The 12,654-nt window shown below is 48.7% G+C and overlaps 1 protein-coding gene across 3 annotated transcripts in view; it reads right to left on the bottom strand.

The window, feature by feature from the left end:
• Positions 1-304: 304 nt before the first annotated feature.
• Positions 305-12,654, bottom strand: part of LUZP1 (leucine zipper protein 1) — a 33,705-nt gene continuing 21,355 nt past the window's right edge. For 2 of the 3 annotated variants that reach the window (XM_058040087.1, XM_058040088.1), the window contains exons 2-4: positions 8,944-12,228; positions 5,721-5,882; positions 305-4,679 (exon numbers count right to left, since the gene is read on the bottom strand). In XM_058040087.1, the coding sequence (XP_057896070.1) occupies positions 4,644-4,679; positions 5,721-5,882; positions 8,944-12,120 (3,375 nt within the window). In that variant the 5' untranslated portion in view covers positions 12,121-12,228 and the 3' untranslated portion in view covers positions 305-4,643. Of the gene's footprint in view, positions 4,680-5,702; positions 5,883-8,943; positions 12,229-12,654 lie in introns of those variants that run through there. The other variant, XM_058040089.1, reaches the window with a different exon arrangement.

Genomic DNA, 12,654 nt, shown 5'->3' with positions numbered 1-12,654 from the left:
GGTGGCAAACACCCCCTGCTCCTGGAACCCCTCACTCAGCACAGACGTTCCCAGCAGTGCCATGTCCAGCTCAGGGTGCCTCAGTGGAGAATGGCTGTGTGCAGCTGTCTGTGCACCATCCCTGCCTCAGATGCATCCTGGAATGGACATCTGAGATCTGAGATCTGCCTCAACCAAGGCACAAAAGCTCCAGCACTGAACCACCCTGCAGCACACACAGACAGACAGACAGACACTGCTGCCTCAGTGCCTCTCCCAGGGACAGCAGCAATGGGCACTGCTGCAAACACCACATCACACCGTGTAAAAAGAGAAGAGTGTTTATTGGTTATATACTGTAGCACTGACAGTGATTGAGTCAGGAGAGACATGCAGATACGAGTGTGTTTACATTTGGCATGCAGACTAAGAGCACTGTGTCGCTGGAAGGAGGTGAGCACCATCTGTGTATCCACTGCATGGGCAGCCTGGGGAGGAAAGTGCTGGCTTTCCTCTACTCAGCATGCTGAGACAGGGCAAGTTCTAAGGGTGGAACACTGCTCATAGCTCTATTGGACACAAAGTTTATTTTAGGGGAAAAGGCAATACTGCAACCCTGGAAAATCTGCTTAACTCGGATGAACCTGTGATTATGAAAAGATTGCTTGCATTATTTGTCTTCTAACTAAGCTGCCCCACCCAAATATATGTTCACAAATACAAAAAAATAGATTTATTCTCTTAAAAATACATTCCATGCAGCCTGGAGTGCTGCTTCCCCAAAGCAGGAGCCGGCACTGCAGCCCAGGGGGATCCTTTGGGCCCTGGCCATGGGGGCAGCTGCTGACAATGGCTTCTGTTCTGGGCACAGCTCAGCCTGGGGCTGGCCTGGAGCAGTGCCCTGATTGCTTCAGCCGTGTGCAAGGGTGGCAGGGATGAGGTCTGCTAGGTTAGAGTGACACCAGTGTGACTATTGCTTCAACCTGCAGCTGGGGGATTGTGTCGAGTGTCTCTGGGAGCAGCAAGGCACGTGGCTCTGCCCTGTGCTTCCTGCCCTTTTCCCTTGCTGGGGGCCTGGCAGAGGCTGCCCTGCACAGCAGCAGGGGCCAGGCTGTCCCCAGAGCCTCCAGGAGCTGGACAGGCAGCTCTGCAGGCTGCACAGGTGTTCAGACGTGAGGGAGGCATTCCATGAAGCAGTGAGCTGCTGGGCCCTCAGGCTGGAGCCAGCCCTTGTGGGGAAAGCCCTGGCTCTCCAGAGGGAGCAGCAGCTGAGGTTCCTTGGGAGCAGCAAGCACTGACACTTCCTCTGTACAGCAAATACATTTACAACTTTGGAATTACCCAAGGCTCGATGCGTGGCCTTGTGCATCATCGAGCCTGCTGGAAAGCCTGTTATATTTATATGCTAAAATTACAAATACTTCTTCAGTGATGGCAATATTTACACATATACTCTATTTTACAGCTGTTCAAAAAAAGTGTGCAATTCGAGTCAACACATTGTGTTTCCTGAAGTCATTGCTATAAGATTAATAATACAATCAGCTCCTATTGCACTCATTGACTAGAGGGCATGGCCCCTTTCCATACTAGGTAGGGTTTTCTTTCTCAGATTTCATCTCAGCTGTGGTAAAAACAACCAGTGTGCAGTTACCAAGTGACATCTGTGTCCAGTATTTACAAGCAGTGAAACTGAGTCTAGAGCAGGAGTTCAAGGTGTCTGCTGTAAAATATTGAACAAATAACTGAGGCAGCTGGAGAAAGGAGAGACATCATCTGTGAGGAGCACCTGAAGACAGTGCCAGCAGTGCTGTGTTGCTGGGGCAATAGCTGGGGCTAAAGCCCTCCCATTGTCCTGGCTGGCAGAAGGAGAAAAGCCAACAGCCATTGCTGCTGGTGGTTCTTCCCTTGCATTTCAGAGCTGTGTTCTTGGGTGAGCAGAAAAGCTGATGGGTAAAGCCAGTTCTGTGGGCAGGCTCAGGGAAGCTGATTTCACCCCTGTGTTGACTCACAGGGATGCAGAGATTTCCTCACCACAGCTGAAACCACTTCCCTTGGGAGGCTCTTTGTGCTGAGCCACATCCACGCCAACAAGGTGAGGAGGAGGAGGAGGAGGAAGAAGCTGCTGGATGTGCAGGGACGCCCTGTGGTGTGTGAGGCCACGTCCTGCAGCAGGATGGGGCTGGGACTGTGAGGGGAGGCTTCAATCACTGCCCAGAGTGATCCTTGTCCTCAGTCTGTCCGTGCTGTCCAGCAGTCTGTCCAGGCTGCAGGTCCTGGGCAGCAGTGCCCAAGGGCAGGGGAGCCCCACGCCCACACCCTGCAGGGCTCTGGGGGCACAAGGGGAGCCCCACACCCTGCAGGTTCTCCCACAGCCACCGTGGCTGGTGCAGGTGACAGCAGGAGAGCTGCTCCCAGCAGAGAGGGAACCCCAGTGACACCTGAATTGCAGGGACACCCCAAGCTGCCTCCCAGCTGCTCCCAGGGTGAGCAGGCAGGTACAGAGGGAGGCAGCTGAGGCAGCAGGTTTGGTCTGGAGGGCACACAAGGGGCAGAGTCAGAGGCAGCAGCAGAGCAGAGCTGGGCACTGCTGGGCACACAGGGGTGAGGGAAGCTGCTGCTGCTGCTGCTCAGACAATGCAGCTGTTGTGGGTGCTGAGCCTGGCACCCAGTGAGTGCTGGGCAGAGCAGGTGCTCAGGAAGGATGCACAGGACTGATGCACCCACTGCTTTCAGACTGCACAATCCATAAGGATTTCCAATCCTTCCTGATAAACAGAGCAGGGGGAGGCAGTAAGAAGTCTGAATTTAGCTTCAGAATTTCACTTTCTTTCATTTTTTAGTTTCAGTTTAAATTTTTTTCCCCGTTATTTCATTCTACTAGCACTACCATGTCAATGGTAAGAGAGAGCAGTTGATGCAATTTATTTTAATATAATTTAAAGATTATTAGAGCTGCCACTCAGTACTAATTTAAAAGCATCTTTTTGTCTTGTTATGCAAGTTGACACATATGTCATGATATGTAAAAGAATAAAATGAGGGATTAAAAATATACACTTGGGAAAACATCTTTAAAATTCCAAAAAGAAACTTTCTTTTTTCAAAAATAATTTTTCCCTTCCTCCAAACAATCTTTATAAAAAAAAAATAATCATGTCACTAAAACACATCCCTTTTATAGAAATGTTTCCATAGATATTTTGCAACCAGCTCTATCGGGTTTGTGTTTTTGTTTTTTTTTTTTTTTTTGTTTTTTTTTGTTTTTTTTTTTTTTTGATTAATTTTCTTCTCAGAATTGAGGTGTGCATTTCCCAGGCCAGGGAGGTGCAGTGCAGGCAGTCTGGTCCCTGCTCCTGCAGAGGGGGGACATGGGCACAAGTGTGGGGTGCAGCTCAGGGAAGCTGTTGGGGTGCAGCTCTGCCCACAGCACCTCTGAGACAGATCAAGGACCTTTTGTGTCTGGAGAATTCTCCTTGTCCTGCTGCTGCAGAGAGGGACAGGACAGGCAGCACTGGGGGTGTTTGTGTGGGGGCCAGCCCAGCAGATGGGATGGGAAGGAAAGGAGGGACTGTCAGAGCCCTGCTGTGAGGGCCAGGGACAATCACCCTGCTCAGGACAAGCTGCTGGTGACCTGAGCAGCTCCTGGAGCTGTGGGGACGTGTCTGCCCCACAGTGACAGCAGCTGCATGCTGGGGACACAGCTCTGTGTGTGAGCAGTCTCTGAGCACACCTGGCATGGCAGACAGGGGGTGAGGCACAGACCAAAGCTACCACAGGGTCCAACCCAGCTGTCTCCACCCTGCTGTGGGAAGGAACAAGGACATTGTGCTTGTCTGTGAGGAAAAGCACTTGTTTCTTTTTCTCATAGGGCTCGAGTGCCTTGCACCAGCACAGAGCTGTTGCCTGCAGAGTGTAACACAAAGCTCCAGATAAATGGCACCTGGGCCCAGGAGGAGGAGGAGGTGTCACTGCTGTGTTGCTCTGGCTCACTGGATGATTTCTTGGTGCATATCTCACCTGGTGATGAGTAGATCATGCAAAGCTTGTTGCAGAGACTGACAGTGATAGGGAACCAACTCCTTCTAAGCATTTTCTGCTCTCCTTCCCTCTCAATTTGTAAAGTAACCAGCGGGGAACAGTCTCCTCTTGCCCAAGGGTGCTGGAAACACAGGTGCTGAGGTGACCACTGCCCCAGCCAGCAAGGAAAATGCAAACTCCATATGAACTGAAAGCCTCCAGTTGTGGTGGACAGCTTCATGGGCTGGTGGATGCAATCACAGGGACACTGCTGGGACCTTGTGTGAATGCAAGTGAACAAAAAGTTCTCTCTTGTGCAAGGAGTACCATTGTTCAGAGAGGCTAGGTAGTCAGACTTTCCATATGGAGACAGAGCTATCATCCTACAGGGAAGATAAGGATTGCAGGTACAGAGATGAGAAGTGGGAGTCCCCTGAGCAAAGTCTCTGCAGCTGCCTCTTCAGCAATGAAGAAAAAGAATTCACTGGTAAAGCTCTTGTACCTTTCAATTCTCATTACAAAACTGGTTCCAGGCTGCTTGAAGCCTCTGGAGAGGTCACAAACAGGTGGTGATGCCTCTGAGCTTGGTACTGTCCTGCCTCTTGCTTCACCATGGGCTGAGAGGGGAGCACAGCTCATCTCCCTCATCTCCGCGATGTCCGGCCAGCACGGGCAGGGCCCTGGAACAGAGAAACCCAGAGCTACAGAGAAACCCAGAGCTACAGAGAAACCCAGAGCTCACAAACCCAGAGCTCACAAACCCAGAGCTACAGAGAAACCCAGAGCTCACAAACCTAGAGCTCACAAACCCAGAGCTCACAGACAAACCTAGAGCTACAGAGAAACCCAGAGCTACAGAGAAACCCAGAGCTCACAAACCCAGAGCTACAGAGAAACCCAGAGCTCACAGAGAAACCCAGAGCTCATAGAGAAACCCAGAGCTCACAGAGAAACCCAGAGCTCACAGAGAAATCCAGAGCTCATAGAGAAACCCAGAGCTCACAGAGAAACCCAGAGCTACAGAGAAACCCAGAGCTCATAGAGAAACCCAGAGCTCACAGAGAAACCCAGAGCTCACACACAAACCCAGAGCTCACAGAGAAACCCAGAGCTCATAAAGAAACCCACAGCTCACACACAAACCCACAGCTGACACACAAACCCACAGCTCACAGAGAAACCCAGAGCTCACACACAAACCCAGAGCTCACAAACCCAGAGCTCACAGACAAACCCAGAGCTCACAGACAAACCCACAGCTCACAGACAGACCCACAGCTCACACACAAACCCACAGCTCACACGCTGCCCACTGCTGCCCTGGGCATCCCTGCTCTGCACACAAGATTGCCAATGCCCTTGGCACCCATCCCAAATCCCACAGGAGCACAGTCCTGTGGATGGCACAGCAGCAAACACTCCAGCAGTAAAGCTGCCAGCTGAAGCAGGGACTCTGCTTTTGTCTCTCCAATTTTTTTTTCCATCCCTGATTGATTCATGTACCAAAGGATGACTAGATGCAGTGCCACTTAGTTATCTGAGAATATTCTTAGCCATAAAGCTTGCTGAAACAAGTTCATAAGATAAAATACAGCAGCCACTCCACCCCTGGCAAGTGCTAGGCTTCTCCTGCAAGTTGGTTTCTCCTACAAGAGTGGAGACTTTTTGGAGGTCAGTTCAGATATTGGTTTCTTGCCCTGTAACTACCTTCCCTCACGTACCTGCTCCTCTCCCTGGAGCCCTGGTGGTGCAGGGGAGTTGGATTCATGCTCCTGCAGCTCCACCTTGGCTGTCCTTTTGCCCAGAGTGTCAGCCTGGAGGAGGTACTCAGAAGAGCCATACTGCTTCCTTCTGGAACTGGACACAAAATCCTTGCTCTCATCCTGTGAGAAAATAAAAGGAAAATAAAAAGGGTTGGGATCCAGGGTCTGTGAAGGATCTGGAACAGCACTGGGGTCCCAGTGCCAGGTTTGCAGTGTAAGGTGTGGGTCTGAGTCCTTTTAGCAAGGAGGGACTGAAACCACCAGGCCAGCTCTGCCATGGCCTCATTTATGTGCTATTTCATACAGATCTTTTCTCAAGAACCATCCAGTAATTTTAACCCAAGTTATGGGTGCATGGTGACAAAACAGGACAGATCCCTTTGACAGAATTACTGAGATCCAAGAAAAGATTCATTCTATTTTCTCTCTCCTGTCCAGTTATGGAGGGCAGTGATAGAGAGGGGCTTTGCTGAGAGCCTGGCACCCAGCCAGGGTCAACCCACTACAGATGGTCCCCAAAGGAGGGGAGAGAAAGGTGAAAAACATCCCTGGACACTGCCTGGGAGACTTCTACCATCAGAGAAGTGATGATGGCCTCCCTTGAAGACAAGGCTGCTTTAGAATTTTGCCAATTTATGCAGCAGACAGCCCAGCTCCAGTGATCAATGGCAGAGGCATGAGAAACCATGCATTCATCTGACATTGCTGCTGCTCATCTGCTCCCTGCCTCCAGCACATCTGCACTAATTCTCATCAAACATCACACCAGGGGAGTGCAGACTGCACTCTGTGAAACATGAACCCCAGCTCAGGGACTGCTCCAGGCCTTGCATTGCCTCAGGTGTTCAGGGAGCTGGGGAAGGCTCTGCCAGCAGCAGAGGGAGCTGCTCCCCAGCACCCACTCACCATCATCAGCTCCTCTCCCTGGGGCTCCCAAAGCAGCGTTCCAAAGAGTCAACAACTCCTGGAGCTGCATTGGAGACATTTGTCTGAAGCAGCAGTACACAAAGGGAAGGTTGCAAATGGAAGAGAGGAAGATTTTGGCAAGACCAGCACAGATCTCATGTTTGCCACATAAGATTCTCAAGGCAATGTCAGAGTGTGGATAGTGGAGCTGGGAAGAGGTGACAGTGATACCTCCATAGGACAGCTCAGTGCTCCCTTCTGCCAGAGGAAAAGCAACATCTTTAACTGAAACACAACTCCAAGCTGCTGAGATAAGAGGCATTTTACAAGCCTGAAGATACCCCTCAAAGGGCTTTTTACCAAGGGCACATGCAACATTTTAAGTTGCATACAATTTGCTATATCTAGTCCAATTGAGTATCTGCAGTCTTTCAGGTTAACTTCATACTCATAATTTACAAACTAACAGTACACAATGACCAAGAGATTTGTGACTGTGTGGTGCCAAGGGTGATTTTATTGCAAAGTCTGACACAGAGAGAGATCCTGAGCTCAGTTCTGTGTGAACCAACCAAGGTTGCTCTCCTGACACAGAAAGGTGGAATCCAGCTAATCCTGGATATATCTGGCTTGCCCAGGCAGAGATCAGGTTGCTCTGTCAGGTGCACCTCAGCTGCTGGGAAGTTAAACTGCACAGCTGGCAAATTTATCTGACAGCAAGGAGAGCACCTGCAGAGCTGCACTCAGCCCTGGGTGGGCTGCCAGGAGGAAAACTGAAAAGAAATCCCTGAGTGCCACTGCTTGGGGGTCTGCAAGCAACCACACAGGAACTCAGTTGTAAATGAACTCAGTGAATTGAAACTCTTGGGATAAAGGACACCCAAGGAATGGATCTCTCATTTCCCAAGCACACAAATTGCTGCTCTGCAGAAGAACAACTTCAATTATATCAGCTCTGCTTGAATTCATGAACAAACAGAACAGATTGAGTATGACCCACCCTGGCCAGGGAGACAATGTATTCTCAGTTTCCAAATGTAGCTGGAAGGCCACCCTGTACTTTCTAACACCAGCTAACAAACTTTCTGCAAAGCCAAGTGCAAATTCTTCCGTGCTTCTCATAGCCAGAGAAGTGGAAGAGATTTGAAAATGTAAAACTCCTTGCAGGAGATTTGAAAATGTAAAACTCTTTGCCTACCTCTACCAGTTCATTTTGTCAATGCCACAGTCATTCAGACCCATCCCCTCTGCCACCAGCCCTGTCAGATTACCCAGCTTGTTTCCTCCTGCAGACTGCCAACAGCAGGAGCTGCTCAGAAAAGTGCTGAATGAACAGCAAGGCAGGAGCTGCAGCAGAACCAGTGTGGGTTTAATGGCCAGAAGGGCACCAGTGAGTGCTGCCAGTGAGTTCAAATCTGCTCCAGTGGCAAGCACATCCCAGCAGAGCAGTTTGTGTCACTGCTTTGAGGGACTCCCCTCACTGGCACCAGTCAAAGGAACAGGGAAAGCACAGCTGTCCTTGTGGCTCTTGCTCCTTGTCAGGTGCAATATTGACACAGAGCAAGGAGGGAGCAGCTTTGTGTTACCAACCACCACCCACCTGTTATGGGGATGCCCAGGAAGAATTTCCAGACCAGAGTCTGGTGATTTCACATGAGGAAACCATGGAGCTCTTACCAACAAGAGCTCTATCCATCTCTACAGCTACAACTCTGCCTCAGGCACAACCCCACTCCAATCTGCTCATTTCCATCATTTTTTCATTACTACTCCAGATTTAAAATGCTCCATAAAGTCACTCTGAAAAGCATGCCACGTCCTACTTAAGCTGTGACTACGTTTCTCTGATGCTACTATGTGGTTATTCATATGGCATTACAAGCCCCAAGCAGATGGATCTCATTTCAAGAATGCTAAATCTGGTAATTCACACATGAGAAAGTTGTGGGCGCTGTGAATTGAGAATTCGCTGAAGGAAGACAGCAGGAGCTGGGAGAGGCAGCACTTAGGAAATAATAAAATTTGAAATCATGCAGCCTACAAGAACAGGCAACTTGGAGAACCTCATCAAGTGCAAGAGTGCTGAAGATAGGAAATAAGCTGTAAGATTTCAAACCATGCAGCCTACAGGGAACAGGAAGCTTGGAGAACCTCATCAAGTGGAACAGTGCAGAAGATAGGAAATAAGCTGTAAATTTCAAACCATGCAGCCTACAGGGAACAGGCACCCTGGAGAACCTCACCAAGTGCAGGAGTGCTAAGACAGGATACTCACAGGTGGCGGGGAGCGCTGCCAAGCAGCAGCTGCTGCAGGGTCACTGGCACAGCTCCTGCGGGGCACCAGCTCAGGGGCACTCAAGTTGCTTTTGGTCCTTCGGGAGCCCAGCTCAGGGGCACTCCAAGAATTAGCTGTGGCACCTGTCCTTGAGGAAGGCTGCTCCGTGAAGTCTGGTTTTGAGCTACTCCCTTCCCCTTCTAAAAGGTCCACTGAGGATCTACACAAGTTTGTGGCACTGAAAGTTGCACTTTTCTCCGCTTTGGTTTGAGAGTCCTCCAGGGAATGCAGGCCTTGCCTTGTTCTCCAGGAACTTCTGACAGTGACGTGCTTTGTTTCGGATGAACCTGCATCTGATGAGCCGTGGCTCTTCCAGCTGATTGTCTCCAAAGGCTCTCTGGAAGAGAGCTGATTCTCTCCACTGTTCCTCTCTGTCACTTCAGAGGTCTTTAGCATAATGCTGCTTCTCGAGACCACTGTTTCAGCTTTACTCCTCAGCACTGCCTCCCCACTTCTGTCTGCCTCAGATGACTTCAGAGCACTTCTATTTATTGCCACCTCAAAGGGTGAAGGGACATTGTTTGTTATTGGTGGTGAAGGCTCATTTGAAGCCACTCTGATGTTGCTGGTGGTAACATGCTTTGCTGCTGCATCTGCAGTGGTCCTTGAAGCTGTTGGCTCAGAAGGAAAGATTGTGATGCTGCTTGTCATTTTATTTGTTACCATTTTAAAAGTAGACTTCTGTTTTTCTGACTCTGCCTCTGAAACAGTCCCTCCCATGATTGCCTTCATATCCTTCTCAACAATTGCAGGTTTAATGATGGCTTTTGATCTCAGAGCTTCTCTAGGGCTGAAGGATCTTCTGGATTTCAATTCTCCAGTGCTGGCATCTAATGGTTTTATGCTCTTGGTAGAGTCTTCATCATTCACAGTTTTTTTGTCATTTTCAAAAAGCGATGCTCTAAAAACTCCCCTAGAATTGGAGAACTGCTTGGAACTGACTTTTTTTCTTGTCTCAAAATCCGACAGAGTGGTTGGTTTTTTGCCTCTCCCTGATTCTTCATCTGAATTAACTTTTTCCTGGTTACTCTGGATGGTTTTGGAGTCACTTTTTAAACCCATATTTACATGATCTGCTGCTGAACTTGAAGACTGCTCAGTGCCTTCTTTATCAAGACCTGTGAGAAGCTGCAGAATGTCCTCCTGACTCCTGGAGTGATGGGAGCGCTTTGTCAGTGTTGAAAGCTTCCCACTTTCAGGTGACGTGTCTGCAGCTTCTCTTTCCTGGGAGATCACTGCCCTTTTGGCCCTCCCCTCTGAGGGCTGTCTGTGTGATGAGGCAAAAGTGCTCGCTGCTTCCACTTTGGAGGCAGCAGAGTCCGAGGCTGACCCGCTGGAGGACACGTGGTACCTGTAAGCAGAGGCTGTGCCATTGGAAGAGCTGTGGGTACCCCTGGTGAGCTGTGGGTCCCCCAAGCCCTCACTGACCTCAGCCTGACTTGTCTTCAGCTTGTCAGACAAAGAAGCCACTGATTCTCCTTTGCTTGGCTTTTCATCCCGCGCGTCAGCGCCATTCTGGCAGCTCCCACGGAACACCTGAGATGGCTTTTCCACCTTGCATCTCAGGCCTGTGTCACCAACAGCTTTGGAAGGTGCTTTCCAAGCCTTCTGCTCCTGTGCAGCAGGAGGATACCGGCTGAGGACAGATGGCTGCTCTTTGGATCTCTTCCCCTCGTTCTGCACGACGCAGCTTTCCTTCTGACCAGAAGAAAGAGTGGAAACTAAAGATTTCTCTTCCAGTCTCCTTGTGTCTGTGACAGCAGTGTCTAAAAGGGCAGATGCAGCAGAAGCTTTCCCTGCTTTTCTGTTCATCAAGCTTGGACTGGGCACTCTTTTAGCAGTGTGGCTGTAGCTGTCATTGCTGAGAGCAAAGTCTCTGTTCCGCGCTCTTTCCCGGCGCTGCTGTGGTGAGAGCTCCCTTGGCTTGTGCTTAGCAGCTGCCAAATCAGCCAGGACACCTCTGTATTTAGGTCTGTCATGCTTTCCTCTGCTAGAAAAGCTTGTATCTTCATTTTCAACTTCTCCATTCTCCAGCTCTTTCTGTTTCTTTATTTGCATTTTTATTTCTTCTAGCTGACCTGTTAAGAGTTTGTTCTTATTCTGCTCACTCAAGTAACTGTCTTGCAGATCATTATTTTTGGCTCTCACTTTTTTAAGTTCTTCTTCTAAAGATTCAAAATGTTTGATTTGAATTTTAAGTTTCTCAATTTCTTGGGTGAGATCTTTCACTTTGTTGTCTTCCTGGTTTTTATTCTTTTGGTTTTCTGATTTATTCCTGGTTTCATTTTCTACGTGTTTCAGGTAATCCACACTTCCCTTCCTCCTGGTCTCCTTAGAAGGCAGTGCAGAAGTCAAGTCATCTTCAATTCTCATATCATTTCTGTCCAGGAGATTGTTGGATGACCTTTCTAGCAAGTTGGATGCATTTCTAGTTTGATCTGCCCTATTTAGTTTGTTGTTTTGTTCTAATTTCTGTGTTAGCTCCTGGATTATTTTTTCATTTTGTTTTTCTCTTTCATTAAAATGTTTTCTTTCTGTGATAAAGCTCAGGGCTAAGGATTTCAGCTTTTCTAGCTCAGCTGTTAAGGTCTGCTCAGTTTTATCCAGCCTGTCTTCAGATGATTCCAGTTCTTTCACTTTCACTCTAAGTATTTCTAATTCTGTAGATATCTTTTTGGTCAAGTTCTTTTCTTCATTGAGGCTAAGACACAGCTGTGTACAGTCATTCTTGCTCCTGCTGAAAGCCTCCTCCAGCTTCTCCAGCTCTGCCATTCTCTTCTGAAGGAGTTCAATTTCTGACTTCAGATCTCGAGTGAGGCTCTCCTCCTCTTCAAGCTTTTCTTTCATTAATCTGCAAAGCTCTTCAGCCTTCCTGATTTCTTCATCCTTGCCTTCAATCTTCAGCACTCTTTTCCTCAGGGCTTCAATGTCAGCCAGCATGCTGGAGTTGCTGCCTTCTGCCTGGATAACTTTGTCCTGGAGGTCCAGCAGTTCATCCTCTGCTTTCTGCAGATTTTTTGTTGCTTCCTCCAGCTCATCAAGGCGGCGACTGAGGCTCTGCAGCTTGAAACGGAGGTGTCGATTTGAGGTTTCCTTGTAACCTGTACATTCTGCCATGATTCTTTTATTCCTTTCAGAACAAAGCTTTTCTTAGTCTGGGTGAATGGTATACACCTTGTGTATCTCCAGTATGTTGTGGTTCCTTTGAGTGGAGGCAATCTCACCCTGAAAGAAAAAAATGCTCCAAATCAATATAAAAGCTCAGAATATATTTAAGTTAGGCTGTCAATAAATAACTTTTTAATTAAACACATTTCTGAGTACTAAATTAAGCAAAATGAAATTGCAGAGAAGAGCCACAGTCCATTTACTTTGTGACTATGAGTCATTTAAGTAGTGAATCCTAGTAAAACTCTGCAGTGTTTGACATTAGATTACTGCTTTGAGTTGGTTAAAATGTGTGAAGTTGGGTTTTGTTACTTTGTGACCAAAACCAGCCTGTTCCCCGTGGCTAAGGGCAGGAAGGGTCCTCAATGCTGCTCTGCCCTCAGAGGAGGCTTGTGCACCTCCAGTGGAGCCTCAGCCCGGGCTCCCCAGCCTGGGCAGCTGCTCACTGTGAGATCCCAGGCTGTGGAGGGTCACACTCGTGTG

The sequence above is a fragment of the Melospiza georgiana genome, chromosome 24 (genome assembly GCF_028018845.1).
Source record: "Melospiza georgiana isolate bMelGeo1 chromosome 24, bMelGeo1.pri, whole genome shotgun sequence".
NCBI classification, from domain to species: Eukaryota; Metazoa; Chordata; class Aves; order Passeriformes; family Passerellidae; genus Melospiza; species Melospiza georgiana.
The sequence above is the reverse complement of the archived record's forward strand: the minus strand, read 5'-3'. Positions and strand labels throughout refer to the sequence as shown.